General features: G+C 36.9%; 1 protein-coding gene across 4 annotated transcripts in view; it reads right to left on the bottom strand.

Moving 5' to 3' along the window:
* The window catches only part of PPME1 (protein phosphatase methylesterase 1), a 103,330-nt gene that overhangs the window by 43,247 nt on the left and 32,594 nt on the right, over positions 1–27,489 (bottom strand). For all 4 annotated transcript variants that reach the window (XM_027083369.1, XM_027083368.1, XM_027083370.1 and 1 more), the window contains exons 2-8: positions 25,814–25,907; positions 25,009–25,101; positions 15,382–15,439; positions 14,881–14,932; positions 9,059–9,213; positions 8,076–8,166; positions 3,683–3,748 (exon numbers count right to left, since the gene is read on the bottom strand). In XM_027083369.1, the coding sequence (XP_026939170.1) occupies positions 3,683–3,748; positions 8,076–8,166; positions 9,059–9,213; positions 14,881–14,932; positions 15,382–15,439; positions 25,009–25,101; positions 25,814–25,907 (609 nt within the window). The remainder of the gene's footprint in view (positions 1–3,682; positions 3,749–8,075; positions 8,167–9,058; positions 9,214–14,880; positions 14,933–15,381; positions 15,440–25,008; positions 25,102–25,813; positions 25,908–27,489) is intronic.

The following is a 27,489-nucleotide window of genomic DNA, read 5'->3' as shown; positions in this document are numbered from 1 at the left end:
TTTCCTTTCCCTTTTCCCTTTCCCTTGAAGTCAAATACACGGGAATTTGAATATGAGCTCTATCATTCATTAGCTAGTGATCCCGGGAAAGTCACTTTACCTTTCTGAACTTCCATTTCCTCCCCTATAAAATGATAGTTACCTTGAAGAGGTATGGTAAGGATTAAATGAGATAGTGCAAATGAATGAATGAATGAATCTAGGTAGTGATCATCAATGGCTACTAACATTAAAAAAATAAAAGAGACAACCAGACCATTATGTGCCTCCTGATTGCAGTATACGATATCACCTATACTTGCAAACAAATAAACCAAAATAACAACAAACAAACCTAAGATTGATCAAACCTCTGATCTAACAATTTACAGAAAATACAGGGAATAAAGGAACATGTTAAATTACACCTTGAGGAATCAATCAGCAAATCTAGATTGTGGGAAGTTCTAAAGGGCAAACAACTAGGTTTCCGCAATAAATAAATTGCCAGGAAAAAAAAGAGAGAGAGAGAGAAGTGGAACCTATAGATTAAAGATACTTAAGAGATTTATCAATCAATTGCTATGTATTTACCCTATTATAATATTATAATTTGAACTAAAAAAATGTATGAGATAATCAGGTAAGTGAATACTAAAGACCTTTGATGATATTAAGGAACTGTTAATTGTTTTAGGTGTGACAGCAGTCTTGTGACTGTGCTTAAAGTGTCCTTACCTTTTAGAGCATGCCAAAATCTTACAGAGGAAATTATGTTTATCTGAAATTTCTTTCAATATATTTTGTCCTTAGGGGAAGTAAATAGGGGCACAGATGAAACAAGACTGTCCATGAGTTCATAACTGTTGAAGATGGGCAATGGGTACATTGAGGTTCATTATATTATTCTACTTGTGCATGTCTGAAAGATTTCCATTACCCAAGGTTTTAAATTTTACATAGTGTATATAAAATACCTTGCACAGTGCCTGGCAAATAGCAGGTATTCAATAATGCCATTATCATTTTCATCAACTCTTGTGCTGTTTGTTCTGGTGGGCAACATTTTCCCAATTCACCTAAAGTTTATTTTGTGACTATATAGCAATACCCAGGACTGATGTAACCCTATCTAGGAGGATCAATTGGGCTAAATAATCTTAGCTCTACCTTAAAATCTGGCTTTCACCCAGGCTATGCGGAAGCTTTTATAATATAATTTCCTTACAACCAGGTTTGGCTTAGAAGGAGACTCTTATCAGAATAAAACCATATACTGGCACAAAAACAGAAATATGTATCAATGGAACAGGACAGAAAGCCCAGAGATAAACCCACACAGATACGGTCACCTCATCTTTGATAAAGGAGGCAAGAATACACAATGGAGAAAAGACAGCCTCTTCAATAAGTGGGGCTGGGAAAACTGGACAGCTATGTGTAAAAGAATGAAATTAGAACACTTCCTAACACCATACACAAATAAACTCAAAATGGATTAAAGACCTAAATGTAAGGCCAGACACTATCAAATTCTTAGAGGAAAATAGGCAGAATTTATGACATAAATCACAGCAAGGTCCTTTTTGACCCACCTCCTAAAGAAATGGAAATAAAAGCAAAAATAGGGTTTCCCTGGTGGCGCAGTGGTTGAGAGTCCGCCTGCTGATGCAGGGGACTCGGGTTCGTGCCCCAGTCCAGGAAGATCCCACATGCCACGGAGCGGCTAGGCCCGTGAGCCATGGCCGCTGAGCCTGCGCGTCTGGAGCCTGTGCTGCTCCGCAGCGCGAGAGGCCACAACAGTGAGAGGCCCGCATAGCGCAAAAAAACAAACAAACAAACAAAATAAATAAATAAACAAATGGAAACTAATGAGACTTAAAAGCTTTTGCACAGCAAAGGAAACCATAAACAAGACGAAAAGACAACCCTCAGAATGGGAGAAAATATTTGTAAATGAAGCAACTGACAAAGGATTAATCTCCAAAATATACAAGCAGCTCAATATCAAAAAAAAAAAACAACCCAATCCAAAAATGGGCAGAAGACCTAAAAAGACATTTCTCCGAAGAAGATATACAGATTGGCAACAAACACATGAAAGACCACTCAACATCACTAATCATTAGTGAAATGCAAATCAAAACTACAATGAGGGCTTCCCTGGTGGCACAGTGGTTAAGAATCTGCCTGCCAATGCAGGGAATACAGGTTCAAGCCCTGGTCTGGGAAGATCCCACATGCTGTGGAGCAACTAAGTCCATGCGCCACAACTACTGAGCCTGCGCTCTAGAGCCCGTGAGCCACAACTACTGAGCCCACATGACACAACTACTGAAGCTCACGTGCCTAGAGCCCAGGATCCGCAACAAGAGAAGCCACCCCAATGAGAGGCCCACGCACTGCAACGAAGCGTAGCCCCCACTCACCACAACTAGAGAGAGCCCATGTGCAGCAACGAAGACCCAACGCAGTCAAAAATAAATTAAAAACAAAACAAAACTACAATGAGGTATCTATCACCTTACACCGGTCAGAATGGCCATCATCAAAAAATCTACAAACAATAAATGCTGGAGAGGGTGTGGAGAAAAGGGAACCCTCTTGCACTGTTGGTGGGAATGTAAACTGATACAGCCACTATGGAGAACAGTATGGAGGTTCCTTAAAAAACTAAAAATAGAACTACCATATGACCCAGCAATCCCACTACTGGGCATATACCCTGAGAAAACCATAATTCAAAAAGAGACATGTACCACAGTGTTCACTGCAGCACTATTTACAATAGCCAGGACATGGAAGCAACCTAAGTGTCCACTGACAGATGAATGGATAAAGAAGATGTGGCACATATATACAATGGAATATTACTCAGCCATAAAGAGAAATGAAATTGAACTATTGGTAGTGAGGTGGATGGACCTAGAGTCTGTCATACAGAGTGAAGTAAGTCAGAAAGAGAAAAACAAATACCATATGTTAACACATATATATGGAATCTTAAAAAAAAAATGGCTCTGAGGAACCTAGGGGCAGGAGGAATAAAGATGCAGACATAGAGAATGGACTTGAGGACACAGGGAGTGGGAAGGGTAAGCTGGGACAAAGTGAGAGAGTTACATGGACATATATACACTACCAAATGTAAAACAGATAGCTAGTGGGAAGCAGCCGCATAGCACAGGGAGATCAGCTCGGTGCTTTGTGACCACCTAGAGGGGTGGGATAGGGAGGGTGGGAGGGAGACGCAAGAGGAAGGAGATATGGGGATATATGTATACATATACCTGATTCACTTTGTTATACAGCAGAAACTAACACACCATTGTAAAGCAATTATACTCCAATAAAGATGTTAAAAAAATAACAATGAAACCATAGCTGCCAGCACTAGAGTGAACACTTAATTTAACGTCCTTTCTCTGGTATTCTTCACCTTTTAACACCTACAGTTGTGCTAATAAGGTAATCCAGTATTATATAGAAGACATTATTTGGCTTTGGGATTTCTTCAAAAAAGAAGAAAGAAAAAAAGAAAATCTATATAGCTGGCCCTAATGAGCTCACTTATAAAAATTATCTAAAATAATGAAGGCATTCACCAAGATGGTAGAATAGGTATATGACAATAAAAGCAATCTGTAATTCCCTCACCATGTTTCAGCCTCTAACCAGCCCAAGGGGGCAAAATAAGACCTACTGTTTGACTTGGCCAACCATTGAGACACGGGCAGACTCCAGATTTCGAATCTGGCCACTCTTCACACTAGAAGAGAACAGTGAGACAGGAGAGAGGAGGTTATTCAGCAACCATCTTATCATGTCACCAGGGTCAAATCAATAATTCTGCAGATTCTGTGCGATCTACTAAAAAGGTGTGGTTACCAATGTAGCTTACCATGGAGACTACCACTACTTCCCACTTGGTTATTATGGCTATAAGCCAAGCAGTAAAAATTAGGTAAAGGCATTAAAATCACTTCAGTTCTGCAAATATTTACCAGTAGGATACTACGTGCCAGGCCTGTGCTCAAGAAGCACATAATTCAGTGGGGGAAAGAAACACAACAAATAATTTTAATATAATAAGGCAAGGTTCAAAGGAACCACTTTATTCTAAATGAGGTTAGAGAAAGCTTCCCAAATGTCTTGCCTAAACTGAGGACTGAAGATAAGTTAAGCGGAAGATAAAAGCTGGTGGTCAGAGCAAAACAGGCAGAAGGCACGTTGTGAATGAAGACACTGTGATGTGAAAAAGTCAGCAGGATGATGATTTTAGAAGGCAGAGTGCAAGGAGGAGCAGAGGAGAGTAAAGGAGTAGTGTGACAGAATAAGGATAGGCATGCAGGGGCTAGCTCCTAGAGGGTCTTGCATGCCATGATAGAACTTAGGAGCTTTGACTCTATAAATATAGATTAGTCTTCTCAGAGTTGGCTAAGCCCCAAGCAAAAAGACTACATGTCCCAGGCGGAACTGAAAACACCACCTGAAGCAGGCCCACAAGAACACATTTCTTCAAATCTCATTTTTTAGCTTAAAACAAACAAAAAATCACATAAAATTTTAGTGTACCCCCCCCTTAGATAATGACTTTGTTTCTTATTTTAATGATAAACAGAGGCAATCAGAACTACTACGTCGTTTTTCTACCGCAAACTGAATCTACAAATCCACTAGTATTTATAATCATATACTCTGCCTTTGAAGACTGTTTAATAGGTGAAATATCTCTGTTCCTATTCAAGGCCAATGTTGGGCACTGGTTTCCCATTCTCTCTTGTTTATGAAGACCTCGTTTCCTTTACTTATCCTGTCTCTTTCTTATGTCGTTATTTTTTTCTCTAGTGAATACTATAAAACATCCTTTAAAAACATCCTCTAGGGGACTTCCCTGGTGGTCCAGTGGCTAACACTCTGCGCTCCCAATGCAGGAGGCCCAGGTTCCATCCCTGGTTAGGGAATTAGGTCCCACATGCCACAACTGAGAGTTTGTATGCCACAGCAAAAGATCCCAGCACAGGTAGCTAGCTAGCTAAATGAATGAATGAATTTTAATGAATGAATGTTTTTTTTAAATGATCCACATCAAAAAATAAATAAAAATAAAAACCTTCTCTAGCCTTTAAAAACATTTTCAACCCCATATTCACTTCTAGATACTAACCCATTTCTCTGCTCTCCTATACAACAAAACTTCTCAAAAAAGTTATCTTACATGCTTTCTCCACTTTGTCACCTCCCATCCTTTCCTCAACCAATATCCCCAACTTATATCAGGTTTTTATCTCCTACTTTCTGAGATTTCCTTTGTCAAGGTCACCTCCATCATGCCAATGACCATCCTAATGGTCATTTCTTAGTCTTTACCTTACTTGATCTCTCAGCAGCATTTGACCTAGATCCCCTCTCCTTCTTCTATAAACACTTGCTATGCTGCTCTCTTGCTTTCCTTCTATCTCACCAACTGTGTCTTTTCAGTTTCTTTTGTTGGATCTTCCTTTCCTTCCCAAGCTCTCAATATTGTAGAGTAACCCAAGGCTCAGTTCTTGGATCTTTTTCTATCAACTAGGTGACTGCATTCAATATTTTGGCTTTAAATGTTATCTATGTGATGATGATTCTCTAATCTATCTCTAGCTCAACCTCTTCTAACTAGTGTATACAAGTGCCTACTTAACATTTTCACTTAGATGTATAATAAGCATTTCAGCTTATCCAAATAAAAATCCTGATACCCTGCTCTCAAATCTGCTGCTCTTTGTCTCTACCATTCACCAATTGCTTAGGCTAAAAACCTAGAAGTCATCCTTGAATACTGCATCTCCCCCAACCCCCTCTCCCAACACACTATCCATAAGGTAGTTCTGTCAGCTCTACCTTCAAAATACATTCCAAATATGACCACATAACTTCCTCTGTTGCCATCATAGTCTATGATTACCATCATTACTCTTTCCTACAACTATAATTATTTCCTAACCAATTTCTCACTTTTGTTATCACCCCTACTCTCCACTCCTTCCCCTATTCTGTTTTCCTCAGAACAGCCAGGTGGTGGAACCAAGACGCAAATCCGTATCAGACCTCAAAGCCCAGGCTCTTTTTTTTTTTCTTTCAACTTTTTAAATTGGGGTATAGTTGATTAACAATGTTGTGTTAGTTTCAGGTGTACAGCAAAGTGATTCAGTTATACGTACACCTGTATCTATTCTTTTTCAAATTTCAAAGCCCAGGCTCTTAATGACTACACCCTACTGCCTCTCATTTGGATGACCAAGGGGGCAAAAGCAGAAATTCACTTTGCTTTAAATCTTTACTGAATTTAAATAGATTGGTTTTGTATTTCAACACCTTTTTTTAAAAAAAAAAATTATCTAGAATAACCAAAATGGCCATGAGTCATAAACTTGATTCAGATATCCAGCAGACACAAAACATAATTACCAAAAACTTCACTGTATTCTTTCTGATTCTTAGGCTCAGAAAGTGTCTAGAAATCAGTGGCTCTCATAGAACCCAGAATATTTTAACATTCAATAATTGGAATGTCTATTCTACCCTACATCTGGCACTAGAATCAAGACTCTGTCTCCCCTTAACAAAAGGTTCATCATGACCCCCAGGCTGGTTTGGGTGCCTGTCTTCTGTACCTTCTTCATTGTATTGTGTTTATGCATTTACTTGTATGTATGTTCCCAGTTTTTTGATGATAGGAACTAAGCCTGATTCATCCCCAGTTCTTAGATCAGGCACTGACACATCTTAGGTACTAAAAAAAAAAAAAATGTTTACTGAATAAATTTTAAGTTATTTGGAATAATTTTCTCACTAGTTGTTACTGGGGAAGCAGGCAGGGTGCCCAAGGTTCATGTTGAGCTGGCAGCAGCCACATTCTCAGTGTGGTTGCTCAAGATGGAGAGATTTTTGGTGCTTCCAAGAGTACATCTTGCATCACAGTAGTGAACAGGGGAGGCAAAAGCAACCATATCAAACACAAATATCATTCTGGCAAGCCATATTTGGCATGAGATCCTCTGTCCTAGGAGGAATCCCCAGGATATATTTACCAGGTCCTTAATTTCCACTTGATATCTCTGACTCAGTAAACAGATACATTCTGCCTGCTAAAGCAGCCAGCAGTATGCTATATGCTATATGAAAGTACAAAAGAAATAGAGAATAGCTTCTGACCTTATGATGCAGGAAGGGCATTAAGACAGAAATGAAAATTAACAATGTAAGCATATCCCTTAACGGAGGATTAGAAGACTTAAGGGGTAAACAGTACAATATAATACATACTTAAAGGTCTTTAGCAATTTTGCTGAAGGAGGGACCTGGGTGGTTTGTAGGAGTTATAAGAAGGGTTCTGGAGAGGGGACTAGAAATGGATTTTGAGGGATAGATAGGAAGACAGGACACTAAAGATATTTTATCCCAAGACTGATATCCTGGGGGGAGGGATAGTGCTTTACTCATCTTTGAATCATTACCCTTTAGCACAAAGTGTTCAATAAATATAAATGCATTTAATAAATATTCAAATAATTGATTGAATTAGTGTATAATTAATAACTGAACAGCCTTTACTTAAGTGGAAGCCATAGCCAATTCTGTCAGTAATTTTTATGAGAACCATTTAGCCAAAGGGTTTTTATTTATGCAAAAACCAAATAAAAACTGAAAAGGAAACCCACGACCATCTGTTTCTCCATCTTCTCTGGAACACAGAAAGTGAATCTAGAGCCATGGAGCATCAGAGATGGAAAAGGCCTTAGAATCTCATTTAGTCCAAACTCCCACCTTAGAGATGGGAACAGCTAGACAGCAGATGACCCATAATTATTAAGATTCTAGGAGGTACTATAGTGTATTGGAAAAAGGATGGGTTTTAGAGAACTGAGCCAAGTCTGAAACATTTAAAATATTTTTTTAAAAATCTGCTCCTTATGTAAATGTTTCCATACCTGATACTACAATAAAGCTAAGGCATAGGAACTAAAATATTCCTTTCAACTTGGTGCTTGAGCTGATGAAAAAGGAAAGCTACAATCTAACATTTAAAATATAGACAATATAGATTTGTGGGTTACCTCCATTCAACGGCATTCTCCAGAGACTTGAAGGTTTTAGGACGACCACGTAAGAAATTCTGCATGCTATTAAGTGCATCCATGGCTGTACCTAGACGTTAAACAAAAAATTTTAACCACAGCACTTAAGATATTCTGAGCATTTATACTTAATGTGTCAACTGTATACATCTCCCCTCAATGACAGCAGAATTAAGTGGCACTTGGGGAAAAAAAAGAAGCAGTTTAAGAAAATTCAGAAGACTGATGTGATAGCCAGCTTCCAAGATGGCCTCCAGTGGTTTTTGCCTCCTGGTATTCAACAGTCCCTCCACACTGAATAGGGCTGGCTGACTTATATGAGCAATAGTGTGACTTCTGATGCTGGGTCATAAAAGACATGGCAGTTTCTTTTTGTATGTTAAATAAAATTATGGGACATACATACAACTGAAATATTATGCAGCCATAAAAGATGTTTATGAAGAGTTTTTGATGACATGTAAAATTATTACATAATGTGGGGTGTGGGAAAAATGGGTGAAGGTGTGAAAAGTATGATCTTCCAGTTATAAAATAAATAAGTCCTAGGGATGTAACATACAGCATGGTGACTATAGTTAATACTGTACTGCCTATTTGAAAATTGCTAAGAGAATAGATCTTAAAAGTTCTCATCACAAGAAAAAAAATATGTAACTATGTGTGGTGATAGATGTTAACTAGATATATTGTGGTGATCATTTCACAATATATACATATATTAAATCATTTTGTACAGCTGAAACTAATGCAAAGTTATATGTCAATTGTATCCCAATAAAAAAATACTGGGAATGCCTCTGCCACAAAATAACATTAAAAAAAAGATATAAAAGACAGAGGAACATACTTCGAGATGAGAGAAGTCATATATAATAAATAAAAACAAAATAACAATAATCTACCATGGATGTTTTCTGTAAGTCAAAGATTTTGATTTGCTCAGCACTAAAAAAACTTACCTTCCACAACATCGATCATGCACAGACCCAAGAGGCTTGGTACCAGGTTGGATGATGCTGTGTGGACTGCAATAGCACCACCCATGCTATGTCCAATGAGCATAATTGGAGGAGGAAGGTCCCCATACATGGCTTCAACCACATTGCCAACATCTCTGCAAAGAGAAGGAAAAAAAGCATGGAATGTACTCTGACAACACTGTAAAGATAGTTTTATTTCCTAACTCTCCCTTTTGATCTGTAACTAACAGTCCTAGGACTGTAAAGGTCTACTGGACCATCTTGCAAATGTACCTACGTAAACGTCCTAACACCCCGGCCCCGCAGTGTAGCCACACAGCTAGCTCTTCTGATAAATGGAAGTTTAAGGACTAAGAACCAAATTTTCTAATTTTCCTTTACATCACACCTTCACTATTCCACACATTTAGTACAATCACATAAACATATACCTTTATTTTAAACGTAAGCTTGAAACTCTGGACAAATCATTTAACTGCTCTATGCCTCAGTTTACCCATCCATAAAACAGGAAAACAATTTTAAGCATTGTAATGTAGTGAAGTTTGACGTCACAAGATGAATTGCAGCCCCAGTTTATTTTTTACTATGTGGACTTGGATTAGCTACTTAATCTCTCAGATAAAGTTTCAACATCTATAAAATGAAGATAAGAATATCAGTTACTATTCTGGATTGCTTTGAGGATTAACTGAGACACTGAATGTAAAACTACTTTGAAAAGAGTAAAGTGCTATTCAAACGTTAACTATTATTTACAATTTGTTATGTAAAGTTGTTTGAAGTATGAACACAAATTTAGTGTTCTGAGAAACTAGAAAGATGTTCAGAGCTAATTTTTATTGGCTTCTGTTCCAGTCTTTATGAGTGGATCTATTTAACAAAGTCAAACCTCAAAGCTCTGAAAATGAGAAGTAAAGCAGGAACTTTGGTTTTTATTTGCATATGGGCCTTCTATGCTATAGCAATAGCAATAGGTAAGTAAGACCTATGTGTTTCTAGAGACCACTGTCTCTACTGTCTTCTTTTGTGAGTGGGTCAGTCAACTTCAAAAGACAGTTTTGTCTTGCTGAGTGTCACTACATATCTCAGGCACTCACACAATGTTAGCCAAATACAGCAGTTGTGAATGTAGGGACACAGCCATTCAGATATGGTCTCCACAGTATTCAGAATGGCAAAGGTAAATGTTATTAATTATTTATGAAGGAATTAATCTTAAAAATCTCATACAACAATTACAGATGTGAATAGGGTAGTGGTAGCATCTGCAGACAATCTAAATGCGAGATAAAGCCACGCAATTTTATAAGCAAAAACAAATAATAGTTTAATATTCCTTTGGAGTTAAATTTAAGGCTAAAATTTTTGGTTCATAACAGAAATAATGAGTAAAATAAAAGGATGCTATGAAAGATTATCTAGTCAGTAACTGGATGTACCACAATTTTGGTAGATGACGTCTAGGGGGATTCTATCATATTTATTAATACTAGCTCATTTCCTGAGAAGCAGTATAGCGTATCACAGACATAACAGAAAAAGGAGTATCAGAGTAACTCAGATCTCGGCTCTTCTACTTTCAGTGGAGTTGCATTTTATGTAAGGTTTAGGTTCTGAAATTGATGTCAAAGGCAAAAATCATGCTGTCAGTGCTACTTGAAAACCCCTCTAATTGCCCATTAAGATGCCCATTTTGAGATTTTTGTTTCATAGAATGATTGAACTCAGAAACAATATAAATGTTTTATTGCTTCAACTATTTCAGCAAGAATCCAACTTGTTGGCTCTTCTGATTCTTAGTAATTATCTTCATCTATTATAGAAGTTTTAATCATTAATTTTCTTTTTAACTTTTTGTGTGAGTTAGCAACTTATTGTCTCTTGGCTCTCATTCACCCTTTATTTCATGTTCTGCAAAACTGGATGAGGCTTTTAAATAGTTTTCCTTTGCCAGCCAGCAAGATGTTAAGCTATGCCAACAGAGGGCAAAGGAGAGATACTGCAGAAAAAGAGGGTTTTGTTCCTGGTTTGCACTGACTCCACAAGCTCCTGTAGTTTGTGTAGCACCCAAGACCTGAAGCACACACAGCTTCCCCAGGGCCTAGCTCCTGCAACACAGGAGGCGTCTCCAAGCACTCCATCCCTCCATCCCCAATGTTCCTTTTCCCCCTCTAGCTTTTTCTTTTTTTGTAGTAGGACTCACTTATCCATTTATTAAGTCACTGTTGAGTTTCTACACAGGCCAGGTACTGTGGCAGGTCTGGGGGTACAGCGGTAAAAAGGGCCGACAAGTCCCCTTCTTCATGGAGCTTACGTTTCCAGGGAGGGGAAGTGAGCAAAGAGGTACTGAAAATCCAAGTATAAACTGGGATAATACTATGAAGGAGGGGTATAGGGAGCTGCTTGAACCTAATGGGAGGTTCATCTTTGTTTTTGGTTTTTTTTAACATCTTTTTTTTTTTTAATGTTTAGCAAAATGTTTTTCTTTCTTTTTTAACATCTTTCTTGGAGTATAATTGCTTTACAATGGTGTGTTAGTTTCTGCTGTATAACAAAGTGAATCAGCTATACGTATACATATATCCCCATACCTCCTCCCTCTTGGGTCTCACTCCTACCCTCCTTATCCCACCCCTCTAGGTGGTCACAAAGCACAGAGCTGATCTCCCTGTGCTATGTGGCTGCTTCCCACTAGCTATCTACTTTACATTTGGTAGTGTATATATGTCCATGCCACTGTCTCACTTTGTCCCAGCTTACCCTCCCACTCCCTGTGTCCTCAAGTCCATTCTCTATGTCTGCGTCTTTATTTCTGTCCTTCGCCTAGGTTCTTCGGAACCTTTTTTTTTTTTTTTTGAGATTCCATACATATGTGTTAGCATATGGTATTTAGTTTTCTCTTTCTGACTTACTTTACTCTGTATGACAGACTCTAGGTCCATCCACCTCACTACAAATAACAACATTTCATTTTTTTATGGCTGAGTAATATTCCATTGTATATATTTGCCACATCTTCTTTATCCATCATCTGTCGATGGACATTTAGATTACTTCCATGTCCTGGCTATTGTAAATAGTGCTGCAGTGAACACTGTGGTACATGTCTCTTTTTGAATTATGGTTTTCTCAGGGTATATGCCCAGTAGTGGGATTGCTGGGTCATATGGTAGTTCTATTTTTAGTTTTTTTAAGGAACCTCCATACTGTTCTCCATAGTGGCTGTATCAATTTACATTCCCACCAACAATGTAAGAGGGTTCCTTTTTCTCCACACCCTCTCCAGCATTTATTGCTTGTAGATTTTTTTGATGATGGCCATTATGACTGGTGTGAGGTGATACCTCATTGTAGTTTTGATTTGCATTTCTCTAATGATTAGTGATACTGAGCATCCTTTCATGTGTTTGTTGGTCCCTTCTAGCTTTATTGAAGTATAATTGGTATATTAAAAATGGTGCATAATTGGGGCTTCCCTGGTAGTGCAGTGGTTAAGAATCCGCCTGCCAACGCAGCGGACACAGGTTTGAGCCCTGGTCCGGGAAGATTCCACATGCCGCGGAGCAGCTCAGCCCGTGTGCCACAACTACTGAGCCTGCGCTCTAGACCCTGCAAGCCACAACTACTGTGCCCGTGTGCACAACTACTGAAGCCCACGCACCTAGAGCCAGCTCTGCAACAAGAAAAGCCACTGCAATGAGAAGCACTCGCACCACAACAAAGAGTAGCCCCCGCTCACTGCAACTAGAGAAAGCAGCAACGAAGACCCAAAGCAGCCAAAAATAAATAAATTAAATAAATAAATTAAAAGAAAAAAAACAACTGTAGGCATTATGTTGTACAGCAGATCTCTGGAACCACCCCCAATATTTTCGTTGCAAAGTGCCACTGGTGAGATACCTCCCTGTGAACAGCTTCTCCTGCACCCTAAAGGGCAGATTTCTGACAAGTTCTGCCATGTAACATAGTATCCAAGTGACTTCTCTGCCTTCAGTAAGCCACCATTGTGCCTTCTCCAACAAGGTCTAGATCTCAACCTCTTCCACTCAGGTTCCATCTCAGTCTGAGGGGAAATATGAAGTGGCTGCTTCTTACATCTGCTATTCCTAGTCTTTACTTCTCTCTGTTTTTCAAGTTTTTTTCCAGCTTTCTGAGATATAACTGATAAGTAAAATTGTAATATATTTAAAGTAAACGATGTGATGATTTGAAATACGTATACACTGTGACATGATTCCCACAATCAAGTTAATTAACCCTCTAGTCTTTACTTCTTACTAGCCAATTCCTCAGTACTCCAATCCCATTACAGTTAACAAATCTTTATATTAAACTTTCCTTGTTTAAATTACTGTGTGGTTTCTCTCTCCTGATTGTCCCAGACTGATACATTATTAGGCAATGTTTCCTTAAGGTCATCAATTAATTCTTTAATTTCTTCTTGAATGTCAGTCAAGCCATCATCACCCTTGTCTGACTGCCTGGCCACTTAGATGATGTATTTCATTTTTTTGTCAACAGTCAAGAAACGCTTTAAAACTTATTCACAAATCTTTCTATAGGTATCACTAACAAGCTTGATTATTTTGGGCTTTATTGTTCTCACATTACAAAGAACAACTGAGGGAGCAGATTCTTGGCTCTCTTTTCATGGTTTCTCAGGCACATGTTTATTGAGTGGAATGGTCCTCTCACAGTGTTGTTTCTCTCTCTCTGCCAAGCACTATGTTGAATGATCACAATTCTAGTCTATTAACTATGGGACCTCATGCAGTTATTCAACCCATCTGAGCCAGTTTTCTCATTGGTAAAAAAGTGATAATATTTACACTACAGACTAATTAAAATAATTAATTTATCCTTAACAAATGTTTAATTTACACTTAATGAAGCACATAAATAGCACCTACTATACAATACATAAATAACACCTACTATAACAATACAATTATCGTCACATGACTTTGGGTTCTGAAGGAAGAACAGTTTACTCATGGATTAAAGCTGCTAAAGTAAAAAGGGACAAGATATTTTTGGTGCCAAAAATACACTTGAGAGAGCATGCATTAAGCACATGAGAGAGTACGTATTAAAAGCAGGGTAGCTGGAAAAATCCTGTTTACAATATAGAATAGTGGTCTCCAAACACCAGTCATGGGACTGGCTGCATCAGATTCCTTTACAGAAATTTATCAAAATCTAAATGCCCAGACCCACTGGTAGAAGCACTAATTCAATAGGTCTGGGGTAGGGCCAAATCATCTGTACTTCAATCACTTCTCAGATGATTCTGATGAGTGGCCAGGTTTGAGAGCCACTGCATGTGCTATACTCATCTTTTACTTTGAGGCCCAGGGTATAATCAGTTATTCTTTAATACCCTGTTTTTGTCTTACTATAACGCTTGACAAAGAATGTGGGCAGGATATCTTAAGAACGTCTTACAGAGCCCTTTGCATACAACTACTTTTCAAGCATGGGTCCCCAATAGATATTCAGATTCTACTCAACTCTGTCAACAGAAGAAAACTTTTCAAAAGCCAACACAAACTAAACTGTGCCTTGAAGAATTTTCAAATGCTTTAAGTGATGACCATCACATTGAATATACCAAGGAAGATGGAGGTTTCTTTCAATATTAAACAGTAAAGAAACACCAGATATAGAGGAAAGAGAAAAGAAGTAAAATTTTCTCTGTGTTATTTGTTGTTCAACAATCTCACCAGGAGAGTGATAAACTATTATTTATAATAGTAATGGAAGCCAGGTGATTGTATAAACAGTATTAGATTACTTACTTTGCCATGGTTTCTGCAGACAGGTCTTCAGAATTCTTGACTTTTGTTTCACCTAAAAAGAAAATATTTTAAAAATAAAATTCCCATGAAGATAAATCATAAAAGCAAGAGTATTTGCTTTCAAAAAATCTCACCTTGGGATAATGAAATGGGAATTTTATAATGGTATATGATGGGCATAGCAAGGATTTTCTGTTACAGACGTATCTTTATAGTTGGCCATCTGAAGAATGATAATTACAGTAGCAAAGATTTTTCCACATTCCTCATACATTACCAGCATCAGAATTTGGTTACGTTAGTGGACATTTTCTTAGCTAAACAACAATATATATATATATGTGTGTATAAAAATATTTATGAAAACTGAAAGCTAGGACTTCCCTCTAAATGCACAAATGGAACAGCCCAGGCCACAATGAAATCTCTAATATTTAACACTATTCAAAGGGCTTGGCAAATATATCATTGAGTCAGTGACTAATTAAGAACTTCACTCACCATGACCTCGAAGATCCAAAGCCACAATCCTACATTGAACCCTACTAATGATTGCTGCCTAGGAGGAAGAGGAAAAGGAAAAGTATTCAGATACATCTGGGTTAGCAAATCTTTCCCCATTACCAATGATAACTTTGTCAGATGAACTGCCATCAGAATTCAAGGATCTCAAGAGAATCAAGAGACTTTCCACTTTAAAGCAAAATTTTAAAAATAATGATTCTCTGCTTTTTGTGTGCATATTCTGGTTATATCCCAACTTCAAAATATGGCTTTCTCCACCTAAATCCCTCTTTAAAACTTAACTCTTCCTAGCTTTTCATAAAACAGAATAAGCACCTTTATACAATGACCCTCTGAGCTTTACTATTACTTATGATTTTCATCCATACTCACTGGTTATCTTTTCCCTAATCTGGAAGGGAAATTCTCTAGATAAGGACCATGAGTCAGTTTATATCTAGGCTCAGGATATCACACAAATGTGACACTCAGATCATGAAATAACCTTGAAAGCAGCCCAAGTCATGAAATCTACCAAAGATTCACTTAAGACAGAGCAGGAATACACATAAGTTTGTACCAGTTAAACAAAAATATATTGAAAAAGAAATCATAATATCATGAGGAAGTATAATTTCAGAGGTTTAAACAAGCCTGAAATAATTGAGGATCTTCTTCCTCAAATGAACTAGTTTCTTTGACAATAATATATCACAATTGGTGTAAATGTCATCAACACTTTTTTAACTTTTAAGAATAAGATAGGAAAACTATCTAGGCTAACTCTTACATTTTATGAATGAGGAAACTGAAGTCAAGAGAAAGGAAATTATTTGCTCAGGGTCATGCAACTAGTAACAAAAATAAGACCAGAATCAAGGTAAGATACTAACATAACAGTCAATGTATACCATAAAACAAATCAGAGCTCTTAAATCACATTTTCCCCTCATTTTATTTTTAATTGATTAAAACATATTTTGAATATATTCACATTATAAAAATGTTGAAAATTTAGAAAATTAATAAGAGAGGAGAAAAAACTCCTCTGATTTGCCATCCATATGTCATCTCTTTGGATATTTCCTATGATCATTTTCCCCAGCTCTGTCAAAATATTATTGATTTATAACATATGTAAGTTTAAGGTGTTCAATGGGATAATTTGATATATGTGTATAATGCAAAATGGTTACCACAATAATCTCCATCCCCTCACATAATTACCATTTGTGTGTGTGTGTGTGGGGGGGGGGACACAACATTTAAGATCTACTCTCTTAACAACTTTCAAGTATTAATACTGTATAATTAATTACAGTCACCATCCTGTACATTAGATCCCCAGAACTAATTCATCTTATAGCTGGGAGTTTGTACCCTTTCACCGACATCTCCCCATTTCCCCCACCTCCCAGCCCTTGACAACCACCATTCTAATCTCTATTTCATGAATTCAGCATTTTTAGATTCCACGTAGACATTTTAGATTCCACAATAACATTATTTGTCTTTCTCTATCTTATTTCACCTAGCATAATGCCCTCAAGGTCCTCCATGTTATTGCAAAAGGCAGGATTCCCTTTTTCATGGCTGAATATTCCTGTGTGTGTGTGTGTGTGTGTGTGTGTGTGTGTGTGACATTTTCTTTATCCATTCATCTACTGATTGATGCTTAGGTTGTTTCCATGTTGTGGTTATTGCAAATGACATTGCTGTGAACATGGAGGTGCAGTTATCTCTTCAAGATCATTTTTTCATTTCTTGCAGATATACAGAAGTGGAATTGCTGGATCTTACAGGAGTACTATTTTTAATTTTTTGAAGAAACTCCATACTGTTTTCCATAGTTTGGCTATACCAATTTACATTCCCATCAACAGTGCAGAAGGGTTCCTTTTTCTCTACAGGCTCATCAACACTTGTTTCTTGCCTTTTTAATAGCCATTTTAATAGGTGTGAGGTGATATCTCATTGTGGTTTTGATTTGCATTTTCCTGATGATTAGTGATAGCAACCATCTTTTCATGCACCTGGTTGCCATTTGTATGTCTTCTTTGGAAAAATGTCTATTCAAGTCTTTTGTCCACTTTTAAATTGGATTGGTTTTTTTTGCTATTGAATTGTATGAGTCCCTTATATATTTTGGATATTAATCCCTTATCAGATAAATGGTCTGCAAATATTTTCTCCCATTCTGTAGGCTGCATTTTTATTTTGCTGACTTTTTTTTCTTTTTTTTTTTTCTGTGCAGAAGTTTTTTAGTTTGATGTAGTCCCAACTTGTTTATTATTGCTTTTGTTCCTTGCACTTTTGGTGCCATATCCAAAAATCACTGCCACAGGGCTTTCTCCTTGTTTTCTTTCAGTAGTTTTATAGGTTCAGGTCTTACATTTAAGTTTTTAATCCATTTCAAAGTAATTTTTGTGAGTGATGTAAGATAGGGGTCTAATTTCATTCTTCTGCATGGAGTTATTCAGTTTTCCCAACACCATTTATTTTAGAGATTATCTTTTCCTCATTGAGTCTTCTTGGATCCCTTGTCAATTATTAGTTGATTGTATATGTGTGGGTTTATTCCTGAGGTTTCAATTCTGTTCCATTGGCCTATGTTTCTATTTTCATGCCAGTACAATATTATTTTGACTACTATAACTTTGTAATAAAGTTTGAGATCAGGAATTGTGTTGTCTCTAGCTTTCTTCTTTCTCAGGATTGCTTTGGCTACCTGGGGTCTTTTGTTGTTCCACAGAAATTTTAGGATTGTTTTTTCTATTTCTGTGAAAAATGTCATTGGAATTTTGAAGGGGATTGCATTGAATCTGTAGATGGCTTTGTGTAGTAGACATTTTAACAATATTAATTCTCATGATCCATGAACATGGGCTATCTGTTTGTGTCTTCTTCAATTTCTTTCATCAATGTCTTATAATTTTCAATGTACAGATCTTTCACCTCCTTGGTTAAATTTATTCCTAAGCATTTTATTTTCTGATGCTATTGTAAATGGGATTGTTTTCTTTATTTCTTTTCCAGATAATTTATTGTTAGTGTATTTAATCATATTTTAAAAATCACCTAGAAAATCAAGTCTGTTTCTACTTCCAATACTCTAATGAATATCTTTAAAGAGAACAAAGGACTAAAATTCTAATATACTTTGCTATTTGCTCCTGAAAGCTAATTTACAGGAGTTATTTAATGCATTATGGTGGTACTAAAGCTTTAAATGCCAAAAACAAATCTGTATTTTGGAAATAAAATTAAGTGGCAAAGATAGTGTCAAATTTGCCTGATTGCTGTACTTTAAAAAAAGAAAGGTAAAACTAGGTCCACAAAACAGCAACTAAATATTCATTTGAAGGCAGTAAATGTCAATTCCAATTTTAAATTGAAAGCAAGAATTCAAAATCTTATGTGCCTGTCAGAAAACACTGACAATAATACTAAAAACAGATTTTTCACTCACTTATTTAACAAATCTAAAGTGCATCTGCTAAAAGTCTGGCACCAATTGAGTAATGGGGTTACAGTACGAAAAAGACAGTCAATGTTCCTGCTCCCATGACGTTTACATTCTAGTTTGGTGGAGGAAGACTAGTAATCAATGAATGAGCAAAGTAAATTCAGAAAGTAATACATTTTATAGATAATAAAAAATTGTGAGAGCATGTCTATGCCTCTAGATCTCACTTCAAATAGTACAACTCTGCCACTTCTGGAATGGTTGAGTAAAAAGCAGCTATTTAAGAACTAGACTTATCCAACCATTTTCTCAATAGAAGTTGTGGTGTTAGTAATAACAGCAACAACAGTAGAATGTAATTTTTATTAAATCTTACTATGTATCAGGCACCAATCTAATTACTTCAAATGAATTATCTAACTTTCTCCTCACAACTCTTTTATTTAGATACAATTTTCATCATGTTACAAGTGAGAACATTTTACACAGAGGTTTGGTAACTTGCCCAGGGACAAACAGCTAATAAGTGGTGAGGCCAAAATTAAAGTCTGAACAGCCTGATTCCAGGTGGTTCACAACCCTGGCTGCGTAACAGAATCACATAAGGAGCTTCAGGAAATACTGCTACCCAGGTACTAACCCACCAGAAATTCTGATTTAAGTGATCTGGGTAGGGGTCCAGGATATCAACGCATTTTAGAGTTCCCCAAGTGATTCTAATGTACAAAGTTTAGCCTAGCTCTAGAGTAGAGAATAAGAGTCAAGACTGGAAGTTAGATCTGGGTATTCTGTACCACTTTATTATCTCACTAAATTATCTCCCTGAGAAGTAGGCTGGGAAAATATTAGCCCAAATTTTGTTGCTGACAAAACAGGTTCTGAGAGGTATTGGTGAAGGTGTGGAGAAATAGGTATCCTCACAGACACATAAAATCCTCAAACTTTATAATGCTGGCTAATCTGATAAGTGAAAAGTGGTATTCTTTTATTTTATATTTTACTCATTAATAGTAAGGTAGAGATATGGGGATATATGTATAACTGATTCACTTTGTTATAAAGCAGAAACTAACACACCATAGTAAAGCAATTATACTCCAATAAAAACGTTAAAAAAAATAGTAAGGTAGACCCATTTTTATAAGTTTATCAGTTATTTATATTTCCTCTTCTGTGAACTACCACTTCGTATCTCTTGCTCATTTTTCTACCGGATTATCTTTTTCTTACTGCTTTTTGGGAGTGTTTTTTTTTTTTTTTAATGTTTATTTATTTGGCTGTGTGGAGTCTTTGTTGCGGTGCGCAGGCTCTTCATTGCGACGCACGGGCTTCTCTCTAGTTGTGGCAGACAGGCACCAGAGCACGCGGGCACAGTAGTTGCAGCGTGTGGGCTCCAGAGCACGTGGACTTGTGGGCTCTCTAGTTGTGGCACGCGAGCTCTAGAGCACACAGGCTTAGTTGCCCCACAGCGTGTGGGATCTTAGTTCCCCGACCAGGGATCAAACCCGTGTCCCCCGCATTGGAAGGCGGATTCTTAACCACTGGACCATCAGGGAAGTCCCGGTAGTTTTTTTTAATATAATGAAACTGTTAACCCTTTGTTATTCATATTGCATGTATTTCAAATACTTTTTACCTAGCACATAGCTTGTGTTTTAATTTTAAGATATCTTGTCTAGGAGTTTTTCATTTTGGCAAAGTTGAATTTATCAACCTTTCTTTTATGGCTTTTTCTTCTTCTGGCTGCTCCAAGGTCATATATGAATATTCTTACAGTTTGTTTTTTAAATTCAGTAGTTTAATCCATTTGGGTTTTTTTATATTAACTTATTTTTAAACATGGGCCTATTTCTTGATTCTTTCTGCCAATAACCATACTATTGATAGAGTTTTAGAATATGTTCTGATATATGAGAGGGCAAGTCCCTTCCCTCTTGCTCTTTTTCAAAATTATCTCAGCAGTCACTGGGCATTTATTCTGTGTGAATTTTAGAGTCTCATGAAAAATCCCATTGAGATTTAGGGGAGTTAGATTCATACAGGAACATGATTTATTTCTCTATTCAGGTTTTCCTTTATATTCTTCTGTACTGTTTCCTCCATAAATGTCTTATAAGTTAAAACAAGTAAGACTTATTCCCAGTTATTTTATAGTTTTGTCACTTTTATGGATAGAATAATTTTTCCTCTTATATTTCCAAATCCAGTAACTGCTAATATTTAGGAAAAGTAGATTTTTTTATATTTACTTTGTAAACTATGGCTTCACTAGTAGTTTGCCAGTTGATTTTCTTTGGTTTTCTAGAAAGACAGTATTTACAAGTAATGACAGTTCTCACTCTTTTCAAAACTTTAAAACTCATTTTTCCTTCTTGTTTTATTGTTTGGCTAGAAGCTCCAGTATACTGTTGAAAATAGCACCCCTATCTTGTCTCTGACTTTAAAAGTGTCTCTTTTACCACTAGGTATATTTATGTAATTTTCTGGTATATAAACTTAATAAAGTTAAGAAAGTTTTTCATCTATTCCTAATTGCCAAGAGTTTTCAACATACTGGGTGTTGTACTTGATCAAGTCCTTTTTTCGTATCAAATGAGGCGAGAGATTAATTACACTGATAGATTTTCTAATGCTGGATCATTCTCACATTCCTGGGATAAAACCTAGTTGGTCAATGTATTACTATTTTACTACACTACTGGAGTCAATCTGCTGTTATTTTATTTAGGATTTTGCATCTATTTTATAACCGAAATTGGCTCACAGTTTTCTTGCAGTCTTTGCCTGGTTTTGGTATTAGACTGATGTTACCTTCACAAATGAATTGGGTAACTTAAAACAGTACTACTCTAAGTAGTACTTTTATGTGGTGAAAAATTTTAATTAAACTTTCTCCTCGGGAAAAGAAACTAACACTCCATAAGATATCAAATACTTAGAATTAATAAGAGACAGCCTTTTAACTAGTCTCGCTGTCTCCATCTATGTCTCCTGCCCAACCCATCATCTATACTAGCATCCTGATTATTCTAAAGCTCTTCAATGACTTCCCATTGACTAAAACAGAGATACTCAATTACACAAGTAGGTAGATGTGTATCATAATGCTCAGTTTCCCAGAACTTTACAATCTCGGTGTGTTTGCAATTGTTTCATGCAAATCAGACTTTCGATACCCCTTCTCTAATTCTGACATGCCTAAAATACGTTTATGGACAGGAGAAGTTTTGTGTTTAAAAATAGCTCCCTCTATTACCCTGAACTAAAGGATAGGGGTGCAATTCCCTAGCCAGGCATACAAGGCCCCCCCATAATTTTGTTCCTGTGATCTCTCTAGTCACCTCTTTCCCTGCTCCCTACCATTATACTTTATACTCGAGCTACTTATAACTTCCAAAACATACTTCACTGTTACACTCTTCACTGCCTTTGTACTCATCTCTCCTTGAAATGCCTCTCTACTAATCTAATTTCTATTCAGTCTTTAAAGCCCAGATGTCCCTTCTCTTATGAAACTTTCTTTAATCTCCCCCCTCAACCATCATCAGAGTTAATAATTCCCTCCTCTGTTACTTTTGTATCTTGTACATAGATGCTATAAACTCATCTAACAACTGAGTGCTTTTTTAAAAAAAATATTTATTTATTTGGCTGTGTCGGGTCTTAGTTGTGGCATGCTGGCTCCAGAGTGCGTGGGCTTAGTTGCCCTGTGGCATGTGCGATCTCAGTTCCCTGACCAGGGATCTAACCTGCATCCCCTGCATTGGAAGGCGGATTCTTAACCACTGGACCACCAGGGCCGTCCTGACAACTGAGTGCTTGAGTCAAGCACTTTATTAAGAACCTCATAACTTTTGTTCAGTCTCATAACCACTCTATTATAACTAGGTAGTATTATATCCATTTTACAAATTAAGAAACTAAAGCATGATAGATTAAGTTGTGTTGAGATTCAAATCCCAGTCTGAGATAAAAGCTTCTTAAAATTTTTGCTGTATTATCTATATATATATATGTTATCTCCATTTTTCCTATTTTCCCCATTACACTTAAAACATCACATAAAAACAAGAGGGGCTTCCCTGGTGGCGCAGTGGTTGGGAGTCCGCCTGCCAATGCAGGGGACATGGGTTCGTGCCCCGGTCCGGGAGGATCCCGCGTGCCGCGGAGCGGCTGAGCCCGTGGGCCATGGCCGCTGGGCCTGCGCGTCCGGAGCCTGTTGCTCCTCAACGGGAGAGGCCACAGCAGTAGGACGCCCGTGTACCGCAAAAAAAAAACAACAAGAGGATACATTTAATTCTCCAATGTATCTATAGCACCTAGCATAATGCCTGGCACAAAGTAGTGGTTTAAGTATTTGCTGATTGGCTGATCTTATTAAAGAGTGAACTCTCATTTCTCTGTCCTTAGTAACCCAGCACAAAACCTGAAATACAGAATACATTCATAAATATTTGCTAACATGAACTGAATTAACTGGGAAAAGAAACAGGAATCAGCAGATACTACAGATCCAATTCTTGGCTTCAATCAGTTCATACTTGGTTGGTCCCAGGTCCTTCAGAGGTACCAAAACTGAAAAGGACTGAAGGCTGATTTTCACTACTTTTTAAGTGTTTACTATTGACACTATAGTTGCTACATTAGGAACAGGCACATGTTGCTGTTACTTGTTCACTCAAAAAACATGCCTTGAGTATACAATATGTTCCCAGAATAAATAAACTCTGGTCTTTGCCTCCAAAAAAACTCACAATCTAGTTGAGGGATGTAAATGACTAAAGCCATGCTACTAAGGACTTGAAATGTGGCTAGTCCAAACTGAGATGTGTTATAAGTATAAAATACACACTGGATTTCAAAGACAGTATAAAAAATAATGTGAAATATCTCAACAGTAATTTTTATATTGATTATCTGTTGAAATTATAATATTTGGGGTACAATGGGTAAAATAAAATATATATTAAAAATTATTTCACATGTTTCTTTTTACCTATTTAATGTCCCTACTAGGAAATTTAAAATTACATGTGTGGCTCACATTATATTTCTACCGGATAACACAGGTCTAGAGACATGAAAGAGTCTAGCACTTACAGGCAAATCATACAGCTACATTCCACAGTAAGAGAAAGGAAGTAGCAAACAAGACAAGGGCCAAATCATTCAATAATTTAATAATCGTTAAGTAACTGCCTATATGTCAAAAACTGTTTCAGGAATTTGGGAAACAAAAGAAGACAGACATTATCCCTGTTCTCAAGGAATTCATGGTCTAATAGAAGACATGAGAAGACACCTTTATACTTAATTCCAATAATCCTGCTGCCAGGAATGAAATGATATATTCAGGGCCCTCCTCAACTCCACAGCTATCTGGCTCCAGGTATATAGTGCTGCATTCTCACTTGCTCCCACTTTCTGTCCTTCAGACTCACTAGTGGTAAGTAGAAGACATATGTATATCTGCTTGATACACACAAGAAGAGATGACAATTTCATTTTAGATAGGAATGTTGCCAGTATCTTCTTCAACAGTATCTCCCCTTATATATGGGCTACCCTACCCCAGAGTCAAGAATATTGGGAAGATCTACAACTGGCAGTACTCACATAGACACATATTCCGTACTCTAGACCAGGGTATCATCAACCAAATATTACTTCCTAGTAGCTCACTAGTACCATTAAAATATAAACATTATTTAAAAAAGAAGGAACACTTTCCAAATATATATGGGGCATTTCGATGTGTTAAGTACTATAGCAGGCTCTATTAGGGAGACAAAGGACAGACATTATCTCTACCGAAGCACCCAAAAAGACTGTCTGCTTATCCATTACTTAAATCACTGAGACACAGTCCCCAACTTTGGAGAATTCCATCCCCCTCATCCCAGTGCAATATATATAGAACATTTTATAAACTGAAGAATTCATGTGCTAAAGCTCACTCCAGTTAAAATCCTCTAGTTTAAAGAACACATGATTTTGGCCTATGATGATAAATGTTTGAAATCGACTTACATCCCTAACCATCTTATATGAAGCTAAGTGAATGAGCACAGAAGAAAGTTAGGCTAGTCAAATTCATCCCCAAGCATATAATGATTGTGCTAACTAACATTAACTTCCACTATCAACTGCTTACTTACCGTGAACACAGCCCAAGAAAGGGCAGAGTGGCCTCCTCCATGCAGAAGAAGTAGGACTGGACCCTCTGAGCCACTCTTGTAAACTCGAAAAGTGTATGAATAGTTAAAGATAACATATCTAAGCTTTTGCTCACTGAAGTTTTTGATTACCTAGTCATAATGACTGGATCAGAAAACTCAGTCAGGACCAAGCTATAAGCAAAGCTGCAGACTTCCAAACCTAAGAGGCACTTAAGTAGAAGTTTCTGAGACACCAAACCTGTTTTTGAGGCATGGAGCCAGTATGACCACGTTCTTTTTCCCCACTTTTTTTTTTAATTATTATTTTTTATTTTGACTGTACCACACGGCTTGTGGGATCTTAGTTCCCTGACCAGGGACTGAACCCAGGCCCTCCGCAGTCAAAAGGCTGAGCCTAACCACTGGACTGCCAGGGAATGCCCATCACCACTTTTTCAATGGGAAAAAAACTATTCCCTTTGCCCTAATGAGGACACAGTCCCTGGTTTCTAGACGCTAAACCAGTTCAACTCACTTGACTCATTAAACCTTCCCCTCAAAACCTGGGCCCTCAAAAGATATATCAGTTTCAAGAATTTAATTCTTAATCCCTTCCCCATGCATGAGACAATTATAGCCAAATAAGATATTGGCACAGTCTTACAAGAAATATTCCATGTTGTACAAGGAACAGGTAGAGAATGAAAATGAAATAAACAGCGAGAAGAACATTTTAGAAACTACACAAATCTTCTTAGACAATGTTATAAGCCTACTAAAGAATAAGGCATTTTACAAAGGATATATCCTTGCCAGTTTCATTCTCTACTTCTACATCTTCCATGGATTCAAAGTACTGACTCCACGGAACAGGAGAAAAGTCCCGCTTTCTTCCAGGGCTAAGGGGAAAAAAAGAGAGAGATTTCAAGTAAAAATTAGTTATGCATGAAAAGGTAAAATCTTCATCAACAAATATTAAACGTAAATCTGAAATGAAAATAGCAAGATATTTTCTCGTAAAGATATGAAGAGTTTTCATACACAAAGTATTACATTAAACTGTTTTAAAAAGCTCATATATGTATAAAATTTTAGGATTTTAGGAAATTCATCAGTATGTTTTTTTTCGTTAGTATGTTTTAATCACAAATATATTGTGTGTATATACACACAACAAAACCTGCTAGTTCTCTCACCTTGTTCTTGGCTATAGGCTCATTCCTATCCTCTCAATCCACTTTAATATTGTTCCTGCTACATTAATTTTTGGTCACTATTGCTTCTTCATACCTTTAATCCTTCACATTTTTTCATGCTTCTTGTCATTTCCCAACCAATCAATATACAAGCTTCACAGAAAGCAAACTGTCCGTATCAATACCTTGAATTTCTGGGCATTTATCTGAAGAGAAGCTCACACAGAAGTGAAATGACTTATCTATTCAATGTAGCATTGCTTGTAATAGAGAAAAATTGGAAATAACCTAAATATCAACAGGTGACTAATTAAAATAAATTTTGGTACACAGAGAAATAATATTTCGTTGTAAAAAGAAGGAAGCGATTATATATTGATAAAATTCCTTATCTATGGATAAGATACACTGTTAAGTAAGCAAAGAAACAAACATGATGCACCTACTACCATTTGGGTAAAAATGAGAAATATGCATAAATGTAATTGCTTATATATATTTAGAATATCTCTGAATGAATACTGATGTAACACTGATGGTAACCTGGGAGGGGAACTATGACTGGGAGGTGAGAGGGACAATTTTCATTGTACATCCCTTTCTATGTTTTGACCTTTGAACCATGTATTATTTTAAATTATTGTTATTTTAAATTATTATATTAAACTATTTTGAAACAAAACAAAAATAATTGATAAATATCTGTTTACAACCTAAGGCTTCAACCTTGGATGGAACACAAGAAAGAAACCCCAAGTCTTCCTCTATTTCCACACAGATTCTTTCCAGTAATGTAGGAAATTTAGCATTCCATCAGCAGCAAAACATTAACTCCTGCCTGACAACTTCTTGTATATGCTATGGGACCGAATTGAGAATATGTACAAAGCATAATACAAAGCTACTTTTAAAAACTTAAGTTAATACAAAAGTACTCTAGGTTGACTATAATACTGTAAAGAATTACAGTGGGGCAGCTGGGCAGTAAGGAATGTATTCTCTCAACAGTCAAGTATTTATTGAATATCTACCTTCTACTAGGCATTGAAACAGGTTAGTATGTCTCAATCCATGTAACAATAAAATCACCTGGGGAGCTTTTAAAAATACTGATGTTTGGATCTCACCTCTAGAAATTGATTTAAATGGTCTGGGATGTGGCCTAGGTACTGATAATTTTTAAAGTTCCCCAAGTTGAGAGAGAGATGCTAGAAATACAAAGGTAGAATATATGATTTGGAGTGAGAGAGGAGTTCAAATTCCTCACAGTTCATACCATTGCCCT

The sequence above is a fragment of the Aethalodelphis obliquidens genome, unplaced genomic scaffold (genome assembly GCF_003676395.1).
Source record: "Aethalodelphis obliquidens isolate GAN/ISIS:26980383/991018 unplaced genomic scaffold, ASM367639v1 scaffold50, whole genome shotgun sequence".
Lineage (NCBI taxonomy): Eukaryota > Metazoa > Chordata > Mammalia > Artiodactyla > Delphinidae > Aethalodelphis > Aethalodelphis obliquidens.
The sequence above is the reverse complement of the archived record's forward strand: the minus strand, read 5'-3'. Positions and strand labels throughout refer to the sequence as shown.